General features: G+C 35.7%; 1 protein-coding gene across 8 annotated transcripts in view; it reads right to left on the reverse strand.

Annotated features, from left to right (window-relative positions):
• The window catches only part of LOC138176559 (utrophin-like), a 382,659-nt gene that overhangs the window by 38,298 nt on the left and 325,386 nt on the right, over positions 1–18,975 (reverse strand). For all 8 annotated transcript variants that reach the window (XM_069107338.1, XM_069107343.1, XM_069107341.1 and 5 more), the window contains 4 exons: positions 15,480–15,721; positions 15,106–15,286; positions 9,803–9,948; positions 6,305–6,517 (listed from right to left, as the gene is read on the reverse strand). In XM_069107338.1, the coding sequence (XP_068963439.1) occupies positions 6,305–6,517; positions 9,803–9,948; positions 15,106–15,286; positions 15,480–15,721 (782 nt within the window). The remainder of the gene's footprint in view (positions 1–6,304; positions 6,518–9,802; positions 9,949–15,105; positions 15,287–15,479; positions 15,722–18,975) is intronic.

Here is an 18,975-nt window from a genome sequence, read left to right on the forward strand (position 1 = left end):
TTCTTTTCACTATTCTTCATATGATATGTTTTCCAAGTTCTTCATAATCACGGTTAATTTCTGTACATTTTTTGTTGTTTTCAATTAACAAAAATTTGTTTTCTCTTCCTCCAAACTGTCTCCAACTCACTCAGGAAAAAAAGAAAAAACAAAATACTTGTAACAAATATGAAGTTAAGAAAAACAAAACCCTGCAATAGTCATATTGAAAAAATATCTCTCTCAATTTACAGCCTGAATTCATCACTTGTCTTTCAGGTAGTGTAGAGTGTATAATAAGTTCCCACAGCTTAAAGTCTTCTGCTATTAATATTATTATGATTGGTTTTTGTGTTGATCAGAGTACTTAAATCTTTTGAAATTGTTTACCTTTCTTTTAATGCTGATGCTACTGTATAAATTGTTACTCTGGTTCTACCCATTTCACTGTGGTTAGTTCATACAAGACTTCCAGGATTCCCCTGAAGCTATCCTCCCATCATTTCTTCCAACATAAAAGCATTTCATTTGATTCATGTCATAATTTGTTCATTTATTCTTGAGTTGATGGGCACTGCCTTGGTTCCAGTTCTTTGTCACCACAAAAAATAGTTTAATATATTTTTGTACACACAGATCTTTTCCCTCTTTTTTTCAAGCTCTTCTGGATACAAGCAGAGGAATGATATTGCTGGGTCAAATGGTATAATAACTTTTTAGGTATAATTCCAATTTGTTTTCCAGAAGGTCTGAACCATTTCATAGGTCCACCAACAATGCATTAATATACCTGTTTTGCCACAACCCCCTCCTTTCATGTCATTTTTCTTGTTGGTCAACTTAACCAATCTGATAGGTATGCGATGGAATCTCAGAGTAGCTTTTATTTGCACTTCTGTAACAATAAGTCATTTGAAGAATTTTTCATACAGATATTAATAAATCAGATAAACATACTTCATTTTTGTCAGTAGCACCCTTAAAATGTGGTGCAAAAGAATTAACCCAATGTTCCAGCCAGTCAGCTAAAAAGTACATTTGAACTACTGTTTCTTGGGATCTAGAAATATTTATACAAATCAACTTAAGGCAGCATTAGCTTGTTTATTATCTCCTTGAAAATATAGACTCATATGAAGACTGTAGGCAAGAACCTTCCCCTCCTCCCTCTGTTTTTTTTAGTCATAGATTCCTCACATATAAAGACTCTCCTTATCCTTTAGTCATACAATTGATTTAGTGAAAATAATTATGATGGTTGTCAAGTTCATTTTAGATTCTGATTCCTTACATTTTTCTTCCCAATTTAGTATCACTTGCAAATTTTAAAAGGGTTCTTTGCCTTCATTCAAGTCATTATTTATATTAGCAAACAAATGAGTGGGAAAGAGACTTCTGACATGTTATTAGAAAATGAGCCTGATTTGAAGCTGTGTCCAAAGTCAGTGCCCTGTTAACACTGTTGTTCCTGAACATGGAAACCTACAAATGATACTTTTTCCCCATTTAGTAACTCTTACATAGAAGGGAAAATGTTAGGTAGATATTTGACTCAATTCAACCAACAAAAAAACTTTTTTTGGTCATATAAACAGATGGACTTCTTCATAGGCTCGCATCTTAAAATGAAAGCAATGCTGTGAGTTATGAAGTTTTTCTTTGTTTCTGACTTGACCAGCTAAAGCATAGCCAGAAATAATATCATGAAGATTTTTATGTTTCTTCATACTTTCCAACAACCTGCCTGTGAATCTGAGAAGCAGAAAGGATTACTCCTCCAGAATCACATAGAACTTCTATTTCTAAAGTTTCTTCTGCTCTCTAGCATATCTGTTATTTAGTTAATCCATAAGTAAAAGCTGAAGCTTGCTGGGCAATTCTCTAAAAGGGAACTGAAAATTAAGGCAAATCTGAGTAACTTTCTAGCACAAAGGAGTTGAGATTGGAACGTGAAAAGGACAAAATAAATGTTATGGGGTTTTTAAAATATTTTTTTTAATACTCATGTAAATATAAACTGTCGCCTAGGCCACCTGATAGTATGAGGGTTTTCCCTACTCTATTTATACTTCAATTTGTATTTTAGTCCTCTCTAAAATAGCAATATTAAATTACTGCCAAAAAAAAAATTCTTAAGATAAAACAAGTATAACAATGTAAATGTAAAGAACCAAAAACAAAAAACTAACAAACAAGGTCAGGAAATTGTAATCTCCAAACATGGCCCAAAATAACTGAGAAAAATGTACCTACGTCCCATCTTTGCAGAGGTAGGGTACAAAGGTGTGAAACGTTAAATAAACCACCAGACGTGTTAGGGTGTGAACTGACTTTGTTCAACTACCTTTTTTTTTTCTTCTTTCTTTTTAATCTTTGTTATGGTGAATGGCAGATGGGCCAAGGAAAAGAGACTAGTATGTATATACAAATATAGATGATATAAAACTAAAATGTAACAATGTAAAATATTTTTTGAAAAAATGCTATACCTAAAACCCACAGCAATCTGAGCAAAAGAGGGAAAATCTTGGAGGTTGGTTCTTAAGGTAATAAATGACACCAATACAGACAAGAGATTTCAAGGGATAGGTACTTTGTCCATTTGAGAACTCTAATCAACTCTTCAAAGATTCAGCAGAGATATCCAACATTGTATTGTCAAACCAATTTTTGTCATCTAAACAGAAACTAATTCAGAAGTCCAAATAAAGTAGTATTTATTTTGATCCAACTCCCTCCCTGGGATAATTTGAGGTTAAATTCCTGGCATTTCTTTTGCTCCTCCCCCATCTGCTGGAATTTCTATAACTTTTGATTCTGGTTTGTGCAGCCAACTGCTAAACTAGGCCATTGGCGGATCTGACAAGTGAAACCACAGTGTGGAGTTCTTAGAGCAGTGATGGAAGTGGTCATTTTTTCCTGCACTGTTTTATAGTATTCATTGACTGCAAAAAGAATATGATGAAAAGAAATGTCCATAATAAAAAAGGAGAGCTATTGACAGTAAACTTTCTATCATGCTATGGCAGTATCAATTCTTTAAAATATACTTAAAAAATAAGTCTTGGAGCATACCAGCATTTCCATAAAACACATTCATGGGGCGGCCAGGTGGCTCAGTGAGTAAGATACTTAGCACCACACCCAGAAATAACTGGCCGTGTAACCTTGAGCAAGTTACTTAACCCCAATTGCTTAAAAAAAAAAAAAAACCACATTCATTACCTTTAAAATATGCACTGACTCTTCACCATGATTGTAGTTTAGATGGTGGTACTGTTCATGGCTCAGGTTCTTCATTTAAGGAATTAAGTACCATACAATAGTATCAAATCTAAATTATGCTGTACTATATAATTCAATTACCAAACAGACATTAAATAATTTGGGAAAAGATGATCCAAGGTAAATAAAAATAACCAAATCCGAAATTAAATATTTATAGCAATGGAGTAAGAAGATTACTACAGATAATGTTTTTCAATGACAATTTTTAAATATGCCAAGGAAAGTATTAGAAACTAGAATAGGGACAAACCCTCTAAAAGTAAAAAAGGAAGGAGAAAATGCACAATCCTATTAGAAAAATCTAAACCAAGGCCCCACTTAAAAAGAAAAGGTATGATTTTATGATTCAGAAGCAGTTATATGATCCGACATCATTAAAATATGTAGTTATTAAGGACAAGGAGGCAAAGGATATACCTCCCCATCCTAAATATGAAAAAGAACAAAATGATGACTGGACCTAAATGTCCAATCCCATGTTTTTCAAGGGTTATTCTACAAAGTTGAAATAATACTAGTATTTAGCATGTGCCAGGGACAGAACTCTGAGCATGGAGTCAGGAAGATCTGAGTTCAAATCCAGCCTCAGATATTTCCTAGCTAGGTGACCCTGGACAAGTCATTTACCCTGTACTTGCCTCAGTTTCCTCATCTGTTAAATGGAGGTGAAAATAGCACCTTTCTCCAGGGCCATTATAAAACAGATCAAATTAGATAATAATTAGAAACATTTAGCACAGTGTCTAGCACATATTAAGCACAATGTATATATTAGCTATTATTATTATTATCTACTTAGAATGGCTACTAGATTCACTAGATTAGAAACAATCCATACCAATGATCTAGCTCAATATCACCATTTTCTTGTATACTCATTTGATATTTGTGCACAACTATCTTTAATGCCATTATTTATTATGGTGATGTGAAATTAATATCTAACAGTCAATTGTGCCTTCAGGATATGTTACATTTACCCAATTCTCTAGAGATTTCCTTTCTTGAACTAACTAAATCTCAACTTTAACAAAGGTAACCATCAGAAAACACTAAGTTCAAACCCAAATTTAGAAACAAAAGTAGATCTCATTATTTAAATGAGGTAAGCACATAATGCTAAACTTGGTTCCAAAAAAGCAGTTTTAGAAGCTAAAGAGAAAAGAGAAGTAGAAGTAATCAGTTTTTTAAGCTGAAAAGCAGTTCAACTGATGACATAATGCTTGACAGAAAAATTTCACACCAAGGTAGTAGAACCTCACTGCCTAGAGATGAACAGAGCTGGTCTCCATAGTATGACACTCTATCTCAATGAGATTTCAGCTAAGAACTAAGCTTTATGTCATCCCATTTAGTGTGTATTCTTGCAATCTGGCTTTCATTCTAGGCCCTCAAAAGAAAGTATCAGCTTAAAGATCTCCAAGACTTTTCTGAGTGTAATGGTCATTTATTTTCTCATCTTTCTCAGGTTTTCCCACTGGACCTAAAGATGGCTGCCACCCTTAATCTCACCAAGTGCTCTCACTTCAGTATAAAAATAACATTGATTAATACTGTCTCAAGCCCTTCAGCAGCATGCCTAAATGTTCTCCTTGCTTTTACACAGATTCTTTTGGGGATCAAATCTGGGTTATGAAAGCAGTCTTACCATTTTATATACCACGTTTGAGGTGGTCTGATAAATCTGCCTATCCACTTCTGACCTCACTTCCATACTACTGTTTGCCTCTCCTAATTGATGGCAAAACCCTCAAAAATTAAAATTTGCAGAGCCAAGAAGAAAGCACTTAATTATTCCTCCAGAGTCCACTGAATCAAATACAACCACCACCCTTCTGGCTACTAGCCAGACTTTGCTTTACACACATTCCATTAGTCAATAAATAATGACAATTTTATCCTTTCCAATATCTATCCCATTATTCTTGAAACCAATGCTGCTTGTCTCATCTATTTCCTGATCATTTCAAACCTTGTCACCACAGTACAGAGAAAAGATCGCAGATTCAGAAGGCAGAGAACTTGTTTTCAAATGTCAACTCTGATGCTCCTTGTGGGACTCTGGGTAAATCACTCCATCCCTCAAGGCTTCAGTTTCCTCACTTGCACAAATGGAAGTTGAACCAAATATCTCCAATGCCCCAGAAAGTTCTAACACTTACAACTATGGCCTCCCTGCCTGTATCTTAAATTTCCTTTTCTATAGTCACCAATATAATTATACTGTTATCCTTTCCATGACAACATTGGTTCCCTTCTTTCCAGTTGTCATGCCTGTATACAATCCATCCTAGAGCCCTGCCTTATTAGAGAATGTAAACTCCCTAGCTCTGAAATTGTTTCATTTTAACTTTAAATGCCTAGTGCCCACCTGTATCACATGTAGGTGCTTCATAATGCTTCTGGACAGATGCCTCACTTCTCTTACTAACACTGTGGAAACTTCACCTATTTGGGAGGTATGGTGGAGCAGTGAATAGAGCACTGGCTCTGGAGTCAGCAGGATTTGAGTTCAAATCCAGCCTCAGACACTTAACACAAAAAAATTAGCCATGTGACCTTGGGCAAGTCACTTAACCCCAATTGCCCCACCTTCCCCATCAGGAAGGAAGGAAGAAAGGAAGGAAGGAACTTCCACTATTCCAAGTAAGTTGCCACTTCTCTTATTCTAGTCAAGTTAAACTGTTACCTGTACTATACATTCATTACTTAACTGATCTTGAGATCTTCCACACAATCCCTCATCACAATACAACCAGCCTTTATCTATTTTTGCTCAAAATCTCTAATGTACATCTCAAAGTTCACTTTCTCCACAGAATCTTTCCAAGAAGGCAAAAGAATAATGTGGCGGCATTTTTTTTTTTTTGCTAAGTAAATGACATATTTAGCAAGCAAGTTGTGGATCTAGTTTTAAGTGCATAACTATGATGGTGACAGGAACTAAAGCCAAGTACTGAGTAGTAAAAGCTTTACACATTTAATTGCTATTTTACACTACAACTGAGCTTAAATGCCTAACAAAGCTTATATTTACCTCAAACACTCTAAGTTGTGGAATAATTTCTTCCAGCAGGTGAATATCTCTGGAGATGCTGGCCTTTAGCCTATTCCACTTTTCTTGAACATTCTCAAATTCTTGCTGGTATTTATTTTTTATATCATGAGGTAAACATCGCTCCAGAGTCTTTGTTTCTTCTGACAGTTTATCCAATGATGGCTTCTGATCTTCAAGTATTTCTTCAAGAGCCTAAAAATAGAATTAAAAATTCTGATTATTTGTTGCCCTATGTTTTTATACATGTATTGCAACAAAAATGTAGGTTTTCTCTACATATTTGGTCAAAAAATAAAACCAAGAAATGGCACACTAATAAAAAAAATTAGCAAAACAAATTTCTGTGTCCAAAGTGCAGTGCTACATGTTAGGCATCAAAAGACAAAAATAATAACAGTCCCCATGCTTATCTTCCTTTTAAAAGTACATAGATAAAGAATTTTAAGATGGAAAAAGAACCAAAAACCAGAGGTTTTGCATTGGAAGAGACATCAGAGCTGAACCTTGAAGAAAACTACTGATTATAAGATAAACAAGCAAAGATGGGAATGCCTTCAAATGAGGAGGGATGTTAAGGCATTGAACTAGAAATGGTGTATACTGTATGCCAAGCTAAGTTTTTATCCTCTCTAAAAAGCAACAGAGAACCAATGAATATTTTTCACAAAGAGAAGTGACATGGTCAAACCTGTGTTTCAGGGACATAAATTTGGTAGCTGTGTGAAAGAAAGAGTGTACAGGTGAAGAGTTAGAAGGAGAGAGACCAAAAAGGAGGAAATGGAAAAATTCCAGGAAAGAAAAGAATAAGGTGTGAAGCAGAGTAGTGGCTCTGAGAGTTGAGGGAAATGAAAGAATGTTGGAGAGGGTAAATTAATAAGTTATGGCAAAAGAACAGATTGGCTAAGGGACAGAGAAAGGGGATTCAAAGAGAACTCTTTGATTATAAATGAGGTTAATAGTAAGGATTGTGAAACCTTCAGAATGGTTTAGTACAAGAGTGGGGAGGAGGCCACATGTGGCCTACTAGAAAAGATGATTATGTTTTTTTCGAGTTCAATTTGTGGTACACAGGAGACATGCAAGTACAGATATTAAGCAAGCAGTCAGCATTATGGCACTAGATTTTGGGAGAGAAATTAGGATTGGCTATACGGATTTGGGAATTATCTGCTTAGAGATGATAACTGAATTTGTGGAAGCTAACAACATCACTATGCAGAAGGTTGCAGGGGGACGCCAGGAAATGGAAGGCAGAGCCTTGGGGAATAGCCACATTTAATGGGTAGGAGGGAGATAATTATCCAGAAAAGGGCGCTGAGGGAGTACTCATACTGGAAGGAGAACAATGTCAAGGTAGGAACCAATGCAACATTGAGCAAGAGTAAGAGGCCATATTTTTCATCAAAAACTCAGAATTCAAATGGCACTTCTAATTAATCATCCATATAACTTTAAACAAATTACTTAACCTCTCAACCTCTGTTTATTCTTTTGTAATATAAAAAGTTGGACTAGATGACTTCAGGGGTCCCTTTTGGTTCTAAGTCACGAGCCTAGGGAGGTCATGGAGGAAACAGTATCTTGAGAGAAAAAATGGTCACCATTATCCAAAAATACCAGCAAGACAATTAAACTTAGAATAAAGAAAAATCCCTTGGAATGAGAACTTTAAAGATCATTGGCAATGTTAGGAAGAGCAGTTTCAATTCAGTGATGTGGCTGGAATCCAAAATGGACTAAAAACTGAGTGGGATATAAGGATGTTGAGCCAATAAATATAAAATGAACATCTGAGAAGTAGATTGTAAAAGGAAGAAGAAATACAAAGTATCCCAAAAGTCTTAGTGTACCTTTAAGCTTTATAAACTTGAGAAGAGTATAAATAATTCAAACTGATTTTTTAAAAAAACAAATTGAAAGAATATTTAAGTTTTATAAATGTTGATATTGATATTTTAAATTAAAATTCAATATAACCACTTTCTTATGCTATAATGTTATTGTTCTTCAATTGTTCAGTCATGTCTGACTCTTCAGAAGATCATGGACCAAGTGTCCATTGGGTTTTCTTAGAAAAGATACTGGAGTGGTTTGTCATTTCCTTCTCCAATTTTATGCAGGTAAAGGTTAAGTGACTTGTCCAGGGTCACAGAGCTAGGAAGCGTCTCACATCAAATTTGAACTAGAGCATCCACTGCACCACCTAGCTGCCTCATGCTGTGTGTGAGTCTGTGATTGTGTGTGTGTACACGTGAGCATACACACATCACAATAGTCGCTTTTTAAACTTTGCAAAATATGTCATTAACTGCTGTTCAGTAATTGAAAAGATATTTATAATTGATTGTAATCTTAAAATCATCCAAAGAACAATTTTCTGATGCATATATAACAGTTTTGAAACAACTTAACAAGAAAAAATCTAATGGAGATAGGTCAGTTGACAAGGTGGCCAAGGAAGAGGGATTCTTCTCTTGAGCCACCAGAAAATGAATCATCCAGATAATTAAAATGTGAAAATTTTTGGGGTGGCCAGGTAGCACAGCGAGTAAGAGCACCGGCTCCAGTGTCAGAACGACCTGGAGATCAAATCCCAGGCTCAGACACTTAGCACCCACCCAGAAACACCTGGCCGTGTAACCTTGAGCAAGTTACTTAACTCCAATTGCTTAGGGGCGGCCAGGTGGCTCAGCGAGTAAGAGCACCAGCTCCAGTGTTGGGATGACCTGGAGATTGAATCCCAGGCTCAGACACTCAGCACCACACCCAGAAATAACTGGCCGTGTAACCTTGAGCAAGTTACTTAACCCCGATTGCTTAAAAAAAATGTGAAAATTTTTATTCAAAATTCACAAAGCAAGATAACTGTCAAAAATTCCTATCATTAAACTTCCCAATCTTTTCTGTAAATTTGCATAAAATTTAGACTTCTGAAATTATTAACGCTTAAGCTTCACTAAGACTTCAGGGATACTCATATAAAGGTTAATAATAATCTAACAGTTTAAAAACTGCAAAACACCCAACACCTGTTATTGCATTTGATGATAGACAATTTTATAAGGAAAGCACTACAAAAGTATTATCCCTAGTTTACAGATGAGGTAACCAAGTGTAAGAGAGGTTATGTTATTTGACCTGTATTCACAAAACTAGCAAGTGACAATGACAGATCTTTCCTAATGCCAATTCTGTTAAGACAATCCTGAAAAGAGCACTAATGTTTTGAAAAAATAAAGACTAAGTAAATAGCATAAAGCTAATGGTGGCTATATTAAAAAATACTTTTTTTTTCATTTTCTCTTTGTGACTAAGGTCCTACCCTACCCTTCAGAAGGTAACTAAAAAAATATAAAAGCCCAAAGGTCAAAAGACTAATAAATGAAAAAAAAAGCATAAAAATTGCATTTCAAATTATTTCATAATTTAAGAAAACAAAAGTGGACACAAGATTTTCAAGACCTAACACAATCTTACCATTTTTTCCTGCAGGGCCTTCTCAACTTTTGAAAGGTCACTCAAGGTATTCAAAGAAATCTGAGCCTTATTTTCTGACTCATTTAACATATCCTTCACTGTCTTCAGTGTCTCTAAGTAGTCATCTCCAGGCTGGCTCTTCAGATCTGTGTATTTTAGAAAAACTTAGTTTAAGTAAATATTGGAAAGACAGTATTCTTTCATATCATTTTGTAATGACTAGGCAGATATTTACTATCTATGTGAAGTATTCTAACTAAAACTAGCACAGTGTATAAATTTAAAATATGCATACTGCTTTAAAGCCTGACATCATAATTTCAGGACTATTGTGGTTGAGGTAGCCAATGTTAATTCACCTTTCTTTTCTGCATTCATTATGATGAAAAATCTCAATAATGATGAACTTGTACTGATTTATTTCCTTTTAGTCTAAGACTTCCCTTTTATCTTCCCTCCCACTCATAATAAAACTACAACCTTTAAAGCACAAAAAAAGTACAAATATCTACCAAAATTGCCATTGATCTCTGTCATGTGGACAAAGTGTCACCTACAAAGCAGCAAGAGCCATTCTCAAATTCCTTAATCCTGATTACTACCAGTCAATTTTGAGAGCCAATTGTGTAGAATAACATATAATGATATCTATCTAATGTTAGCCTTAAAAATTCTCTTTTAAAAAAAATGAACCAACAATACTTGGGAGTGCAAAGGAGCTTCCTTTTAAAGTATAAGAAGCAGTAAGAGCTTAGGAAAGCGTAAGTTTGCACTGGAAACATCTAGGGAGAAGTACATCACCCCTTGAGGATAATTTTATACAACTTGTGTACTTCAATGGATTTTTTACCTCATCAACATAGATACTCCTTCCATCTCATCAAAATTAATTCCCTAAAAGCCAACATTAATGATTAAAGGATGGAAGAAAGGGTGAAGCAAGGAAATCTTAAAGAAACATCAGTGGATATTCTTAGCATACCGAAAATATAAATACACCCACTCTTCTCAATGAAAACAAAATTCAAATCAAACTCTACAAAAGAGAGATTAGCAAAGTGAACTTGACCACAGTGGCTAGAGGCAACAGAAGGGTATAATGCCATTAGCAAGCTTTGCATAGCAGACCACAACACTGACAGTGAGAATGTTTTTTTTTACTTTCCTTCACCTAATAAACACACACACACACACACACACACACACACACCCATCCATGACCAGCCTGTCTCCTTCTGCTACTCTTGTTAGAGAAAAAAAAACCACATGGAGAAATGGCAGGTACCCCTCCATAAGAAGGCAACCATGAGAGAAGCGTGCTCTAAGACCAATTAGATGCCCTTAAACCTACCATGAAGTGAAAACAGCTACCCTGTGTACATGGGACCTCATGAAGACTCCCCAATTTAAAGGGAAGTAGCCTTTAAAAAAAAAAAAAAGCTCCAGTAGCCTTTACAGTGCCAGATCAACCAGCACCCAGTTCCAGGCTTGCAGACACCAAACATGTTAACAATAATAATAAACAATAAAAACCATTTATACAGAGCTTACTATGTGCTACTATATGTACTATCTACTAAGTGCTTTGAAAATATTATCTCATTTTATCCCCACAACAAGTGCAAGAGGTTAAGAGCTATTATTTACAGAGGTTAAGCGACTAGTTAAAGATCACACAGCTAGTGGGTGTCTGAGGCCACATATAAGCTCAGATCTTCCTAACTCCAGGTCCTGTGCACTATCCAATGCACCACTTAGCTGTCCCAATCCCCCTCAGATCTAGTACCTTCCCTCTATTGAAGAGAATGCTTGGAGAGGGCAGAAGAACTAGGCAGCCAAAACCCTGCTTGAGTCTGCCACTAGAGGTCAGAATGACAGTCTAGAGGCTTTTCCCTACCCCTGGTCCTGGATAGCTAGTCATTTCCAGGGAAAATACAGTATGAGAGGGGCTGCTCATGCTCCATATTTTCTCCTTAAATTTTGAGAATGAGTGTACATGTTCCATTGAAAATAATACTGGATTTGAAGTCTGATGACCAGGGTTCACATCTCAGCTCTGACATTTACTACCTGTACATTTCCTCAAACCTCAGGTTTGGGGCTACATGACCTTGCAAGAATCCTTCGAATTCTAATTTTATGATAGTAGATGCAGTAAAATATTATTTGTTACTTTATACATTGCTTTATCATGTGTTCAATATTTTTAAATTAAAAATTTATATTAAAATCTTTGGGTGTATTTGAATAAAATACAAATCCCTACCCCTTTCCATCTTCTTGAGGGGGATTGGAGTATTGGTATAAAAGGGGCAACATAAAGTTTGGAAACCATGGCCTCAAAATGTGGGATTTCCTTGTAAAAATGTATTTCATCTTAAAGAACAGGTCTCTGTCCTGATGATGATTATATCTCCTTTAAAGTACCTGGGTTTGTCCTAATTATTTCTTAGCCTATTGTCCTATATTAAGCATGGCTGACTAAGTTTGATTGCATAGATTCTCTAGGCTACAGTTTGGGTTTGGCCCTAAAAAGCTAGGTTAGAGAATTCTAGAGCTCTAAATCTCTAAGAATTAGAGACATGCGAATTAAAATAATTCTAAGGTGGGGGCAAATGGTGGAGTAGTGAATACAGCACCAACCCTGGAGTCAGCAGGACCTAAGTTCAAATCCAGCCTCAGACACTTAACACAAAACTAGCTGTGTGACCTTAGGCAAATACCCTGCTCTCCTCCCTCCAAACAGCAAAAAAAAAAAAAAAAAAAAATTCGTAGGTGTCATCTCACACCTATCAGATTGGCTAACTAACATAACAGAAAACAAAAATGACATATATTGGAAGGGATTTAGAAAAAGAGGTATGCTAATATATTGCTGGCAGGGTTGTGAACTGGTCCAAATATCCTCATCAATACTTTGGAACTATGCCCAAAAGGCTATAAAATTGTATATAGACTTTGATCTAAGCAACAGCACTACCAGGTCTGCATCCCAAAGAAATAAAAGAAAAATGGGAAAAGAAATAAATGTACAAAATTATCTGTAATAGCTCTTTTTGTGGTGGCAAACAATCAGAAAATGAAGGGATGTCCATCCACTGGGAAATAACTGAACAAGTTGTGGCACATAATCGTGATGGAATCATGTTATGCTATAAGAAATGACTAACAGGATGGCTTCAGAAAAACCAGGAGAGATATATATGAACTGATACAAAGTGAAGTGGCAGAACTACAAGAAAAATATACGTAAATATTGTAAAAATAATCAACTGTGAACAACTTAGCTATTCTGATCAATGCAACAATCCACAGCAATTCCAAAGAAGATTTGAATAAAAATGTTACACATCTTCAGAGAGATCTGATGAACTGAGTGCAGATAGTATATTTTCTTTCACTTTATATTTTTGTTTTTGAAACATAGTTAAAAATGGAAAGTTTCTGCATGATTACACACACACATAAAAATATATATACACACCGTGTTTCCCCGATAATAAGACACTGTCTTATTATTTTTTTGGACAGAAAACACCAGAGGGCTTATTTTCAGGGGAGGGCTTATTTTAATGAACATTGACAGCAATTTTAATAAACAGGTAAATGTGAACAAAAAAATGTACCTTTATTCAATAAGCAAATCACTGGGGAAGAACAGGATGACGCGCTCACTGCTGCAGCTCTGATTGGATGCAGCTTGGAGCGCGGCGTGCGTTTCATGGGGGGGAGGGACGGTGCATACAGAGGGTACCGTAATGTAGCGTGTAGCGCAGGGGATCACCTTCACTACAGTAGCAATCTCAATAGGGATTATTTTCGGGGGAGGGCTTATTTTTAGATGAATCTTACACAGTAAGGGGAGGGCTTATTTTCGGGATAGGTCTTATTATCGGGGAAACACGGTATATGCATGCATATATATGTATATATATACACAATGGGTGTATATCTATATATATATATATATATATAGTTATACACACACACAATGAATACTGTATTTCTTGCCTTCTCAATGGCTGTGAGAGGATCAGGAAGGAGGAAAAGAATTCAAAAATGAAAATAAATTTTTAATTAAAGGAATGAGAAAGAGACAGAGTGAAACAGAACTAGAACAAGAGAAGACAGATTGGCTTTCAGTGCTGAAACAATTTCAACACCAAATTAAGTATGGAGGGAATATATAGGTTCTTGTGGGCAGTGTATCTTGTCAGACTAGTCATCTAAGCCTCTTGGTTTCCCTGGCTTCTTTCAAGTCCCTGCTAAAATTCCACCTTCTGAAAGAAGCCTTTCCTAATACTCTTTAATTCTAGTGCCTTCTGTCTATTGATTATCTCCAATTTATCCAATATATGCCTCACTTATACAGAGTTTTTAATATGTCTCAATCATTAGACTGAGAGCATGAGTCTGATTATTTGTTTTTCTTTGTATCTCCAGCTTACAGCATGGTGCCAAGCACACAGAAGGGGCTTAATAAATGTTTGCTGACTGAGGAAAGAAAAAGTGTCTTGAATATTTAGGGGCTTGGATAGAAGTCTTTGCATTTTCTTCTGGAATAAACAAAACCTAGCCTGTTTTCAGTGTTGTGTCTGCTCTCTGACATGCCTGCATATGAGTTGATTTTTACTTTTTTTTATGTTTATTTTATTTTTATTTGCTTTTTAAGAGGAGAATCAAATAGGATTTAGTCCCAGGGGAAACCTCAAGTTTGCATATCAACCAACCAGTAGGACAAATAAGATGTATTCAAGGCCAAAACTAATAGGCATAAACCCAGAGTTTAGATTCTGATTGTTGAGTGAAAAATTTAAAGTTTTAAGAAACTAAAAAACATGGATTAATGCTGATATACAAAGATATCAATAGTTAAAAAAAAAACTCCATCATTATCAAAAAAAGAGTCTGGTGGCAGATACCAGATGATCAAAATTCCCTAATAATTATTTCAGTAATGTTAATTAAACTCAAAATTCTTTGCCAATAAAGATAAAAGATTTCTTAAGAACTCTTTAAAAAAATATCTGTTACCATAACTTTATCTTCACACAGAATTATCTGAATTACCCTAATTCCTAAATCAGGCATTAAGATCAACACCAATGATCGGCACAAAGAAACACATCCTGAGAGGGGATGGGGGAAGGGAAAATTTCCAGGAAGTATGATGTCTTCTACACAGAAGGTGGCCCTAGAGTAGATTAATAATGAGAACAAGACCAAAGACACAAAGGCTGCTAAACCACGAAAGCAAACTGTAGATAAAAAATGAAAAAAGGACAAAGGACAGAATGATTTACCTTTCTCCAACTGCCGCTGACATTCCTCCAAATTCTGCTGCGCAGATTTGTAGTGATCTATAAAGCTCTCCAGACTCTTCTGAATGAAACTTGGAGCAGAAGGCTGAGACATAAGATCCATACAGCTGGAACTCATCATTTCAATTTGAGGGCCAAGACTAAGCAGATGTGTTAGTTCCCACTATGGAATGGAAACACAAACATATAATGGGAAAAGAGGTAAAAGAATAAAACTATGGCTTACACTCATATTAAATATATTAATATTAATATGTTATTAATATAAATATTTATTAAATATAAAAGTAAACAGCTCAATGAAAATTAGGACTGACTACAGAATGCATCTATTAGGCAAAATAAGCTCTATCTACCTGGCATGAATCCTTCAGACCTGGACCATACTGCTGAGTAGTGTCTGAAAAGGTAGAGTTTTTCACCCATTCTTCCTTTTCCTTGACAGCCTTTTCAAGCTCATCCAAATCTTTAAAGTATGCATTTATATCTTCTTGAAGTTGAATTTTTCTTGAAACATCTTCCAATTTCCATGCCACATCTTTCCATTCTGATAGGACCTTCTCCAAGACATTCTTTACATCATCTGTGGAAAGTCCTTCTACAATAATTTTTTTTAAAAAACAAGCAAAGCATAGTATTATTGCATCACCAAACTTGTCTTCAAATGTTTTTTAAAACTTTGACAAAATGAAAATCAGAGCAAAAAGCTGATCTTAACACTAAGAATATATAGGTGGAAAGGCTGGTTTAAAAAAAAAAAATATGGTTAAGAATGTTTAAAGAACATTTTTAAACTTTTTACCAAAGTCAAATATTTCAAGAAAAAAAAAACCTCATGTCATAGAAAGACAAAATTATACAATGTTCTGGCTATCGAATATAAAAGCTTCAAGGTTCCACAAATATATATATAAATTAGATATAGGTAAAACATGACCAAATATTAATATTACATACTATCAAATTTTAAATTATCTACACAATTATCTACCTCTCTTTCTTCTCTATCACAAAGTAATTAAATTAATAACACTACACAAAGTAATTAAATACCAATACTCCTGAAAATAAATGTCAAGGAGGTTCCCCATGATGCTAATCACCATCCCTATTACTTTCCCAACCAAAATCAAAAACAAACAAACAAACAAACAAACAAAACCACCTCTCCTTGGCTACCACATACTTAAATGACTTTTCATTCCCTATTAGTCTGTAAGCTCCTTGTTGGCAAGGGAGTATCTTGCTTTTGATATTTGTATCCTCAGTGCATAACACCCAAGAATTTAATAAATTTCTTGTCACTCGTTCATTCACCACATGATCAAGGAATCTCAGTCAGAAAGGATCATATATGCCATCCAGGCAAGGCCATAAATTTGAGAGATGAGTGGTTTTTTTGAAGGAGGAGGAGAGTAGGAAGAGGAAGAGGAGGAGGAGGAGGAGCAGCAGCAGCAGCAGCAACACTAGTAATAGCAGCAGCTAGCATTTATATAGCACTGATTATGTGCTAGATACTGTGCAAAGATCTTCAAAAAGATCTCAGTGAATGCACCCAACCATCCCGGGAGGTGAGAACTACTCTTCTCCCCATTTTACTGATGAGGAAATTAAGACAAACAGAAGTTAAGTGACTTGTCCAAGGTCACACAGTGAGTGAGTTAGGAAGCATCAGAGGCTATATTTGAACTCAGGTCTTAATGAGTTGGGCTCAGTGCTCCATCCACTGTGTCACCTAGCTGCCCTTAAGGTGACCGAGCTAAGCAATAATAACAATTAAAGCTTATAAAACATTTTGGTTATGTCATCTAATTTGATTGTCACAGTAATCTGGAGAGGGAAATATTATTTCTATCCTCATTTTACAAACTATGCTCAGAGACAAAGTAACTTGCCCAGGACCGTATACAAAAGATTCCCAGTCCATTCTACCATGCTGACTCCCTAGGAGCCAAGCAAGGATTGACACTCTGGTCTCCGAACTGCAAGTCCAACTAGAGGTCTTAATTTTAGTGCCTTCACCATATTATTTCCTATCTATCTTGTATATACCTCAGTATCCCCACAGTGCTAGGCACATAATAGGTGCTTGCTAAAAGTTTGCTGAGTGATCACCATCATCAGTATCATTTAAGACTGCCCATTAAGAGAGAATATCCTAAATCTATAGGCTAACTGAAAATAGTACTTCATATACCGGTAGTGTGTATTTCAAAAAAATTAAGCCACCAAGCATGAAAATCTGTTTCATTGTGACTTTGAAGGCTGAGATCCTTTCAGAAATTATGATGAAAAGTGTGTATATACTAAATTAAAAAGAAGTCACTATGCTCTAAGGACATCAAGCATTTTCAGGGGAGTGGCATGAAGCAGTACACTGTTCATCAACATAGGTGGATGGACAATTCTGCATTGTACACTCATGAATAAATACTGCGGAGGAAAATAAGTTGTTTAAAAAGAAGACAAAACGTAATGTGCCCAATAAAAAGTCATTGACACCCTTTAGAATGTGCATTTTCCTTTCTACATAACTGTACCCACTGAATATCTGAAATAACACATTACATAAAGGCACATGATTTGAAGACAGTATGGATTTAACATGCCATACTATCTTAAGTCATATGCCCTACAAGTACATGTGTGTATGTATGTATGTATATGGGTATACATGTTTATGTATGTACGTATATGGGGGGGGGTGAGAGACTCAGAAAAATCATGATCTTACATTTCAAGTAGCTACTATTCAAGTTCAATTATCTGTACTAAGGTGATCAGTAAAAGCAAAGATTTACAAAATCAAATAATCTACAAACCTTGTGAATAACTTTCACCAAACTTCCATAACCAACATTTTATCAGAATAGTGAGAAATAGCCAAATGAACATTGTTGGCAGTTTCATCTCCAATCAAGTTATGGATAAAGGTACATCAGTTATATACTTATAGACATATCACTTTTATTTCAGGCATACTCAAAAATATAAAATGAACCGGGAACATCCATAATCTCATTGATGTAAATATTCCATTCAACGTTGCAAATCTCAACCCAACCTCAACTAGGGGCAACTAGGCAGGACAGTGGATAAAGCATTGGCCCCAGTGTCAGGAAGACAAGTTCAAATCCAGCCCCAGATATTGACTAACTGTGTGAGCCTAGGCAAGTTACCTGCTCTGTTTGTTTAGATATCCTCAACTGTAAAATCTTCCTGAGTTGTTGGTGAAGATCAAATGAGTTAATCATTGTAAAACGCTTAGTACAGTGCCTGGCATATAGTTTTGCTGTTGTTCAGTCATTTTTGAGTTCTGTCCAACTGTTCATGACTCCATTTGGGGTTTTCTTGGCAAAGATACTGGAGTGGTTTGCCATTTCCTTTTCCAAATCACGTGACAGATAAGGAAACAGAGTCAAACAGGGTTAAGTAATTTGCTCAAGGACACACAGTTTGCATCTGTGACCAAATTTGAACTCAGGTCTTCCAGAGTCCAGGCCCAGACTTCTATTCTCTAAGCCATCTCGCTGCCAAGAAAAGATAGAAACTCTCAAAGCTAGAGGTGCCACATGAATACTATATTCACTTTATTATACTAAGATGAGCCATTCTGATTCCAGGGGCTCCATCCACTGTGCACCTAGCTGGCATATGGTTAGCATTATCTAAATGTTAGTTAACTTGTCTGTCTTTTCACAGGTGACTTACCACGACTACAATGCCCACTCTGCAGACCTCACCTCTATACCACAGAATCACTAGATTATAAGCACAGTTCAGATAAAACCTCTCATCCAACAACTTTTCTAATCACCTCCATTTATTAATGCTCTCTCCCTTGAAGTCACA

Source organism: Petaurus breviceps, unplaced genomic scaffold (genome assembly GCF_028583685.1).
Source record: "Petaurus breviceps papuanus isolate PSGF00001 unplaced genomic scaffold, PetGlider_PUasm1.0 89983, whole genome shotgun sequence".
NCBI lineage: Eukaryota > Metazoa > Chordata > Mammalia > Diprotodontia > Petauridae > Petaurus > Petaurus breviceps.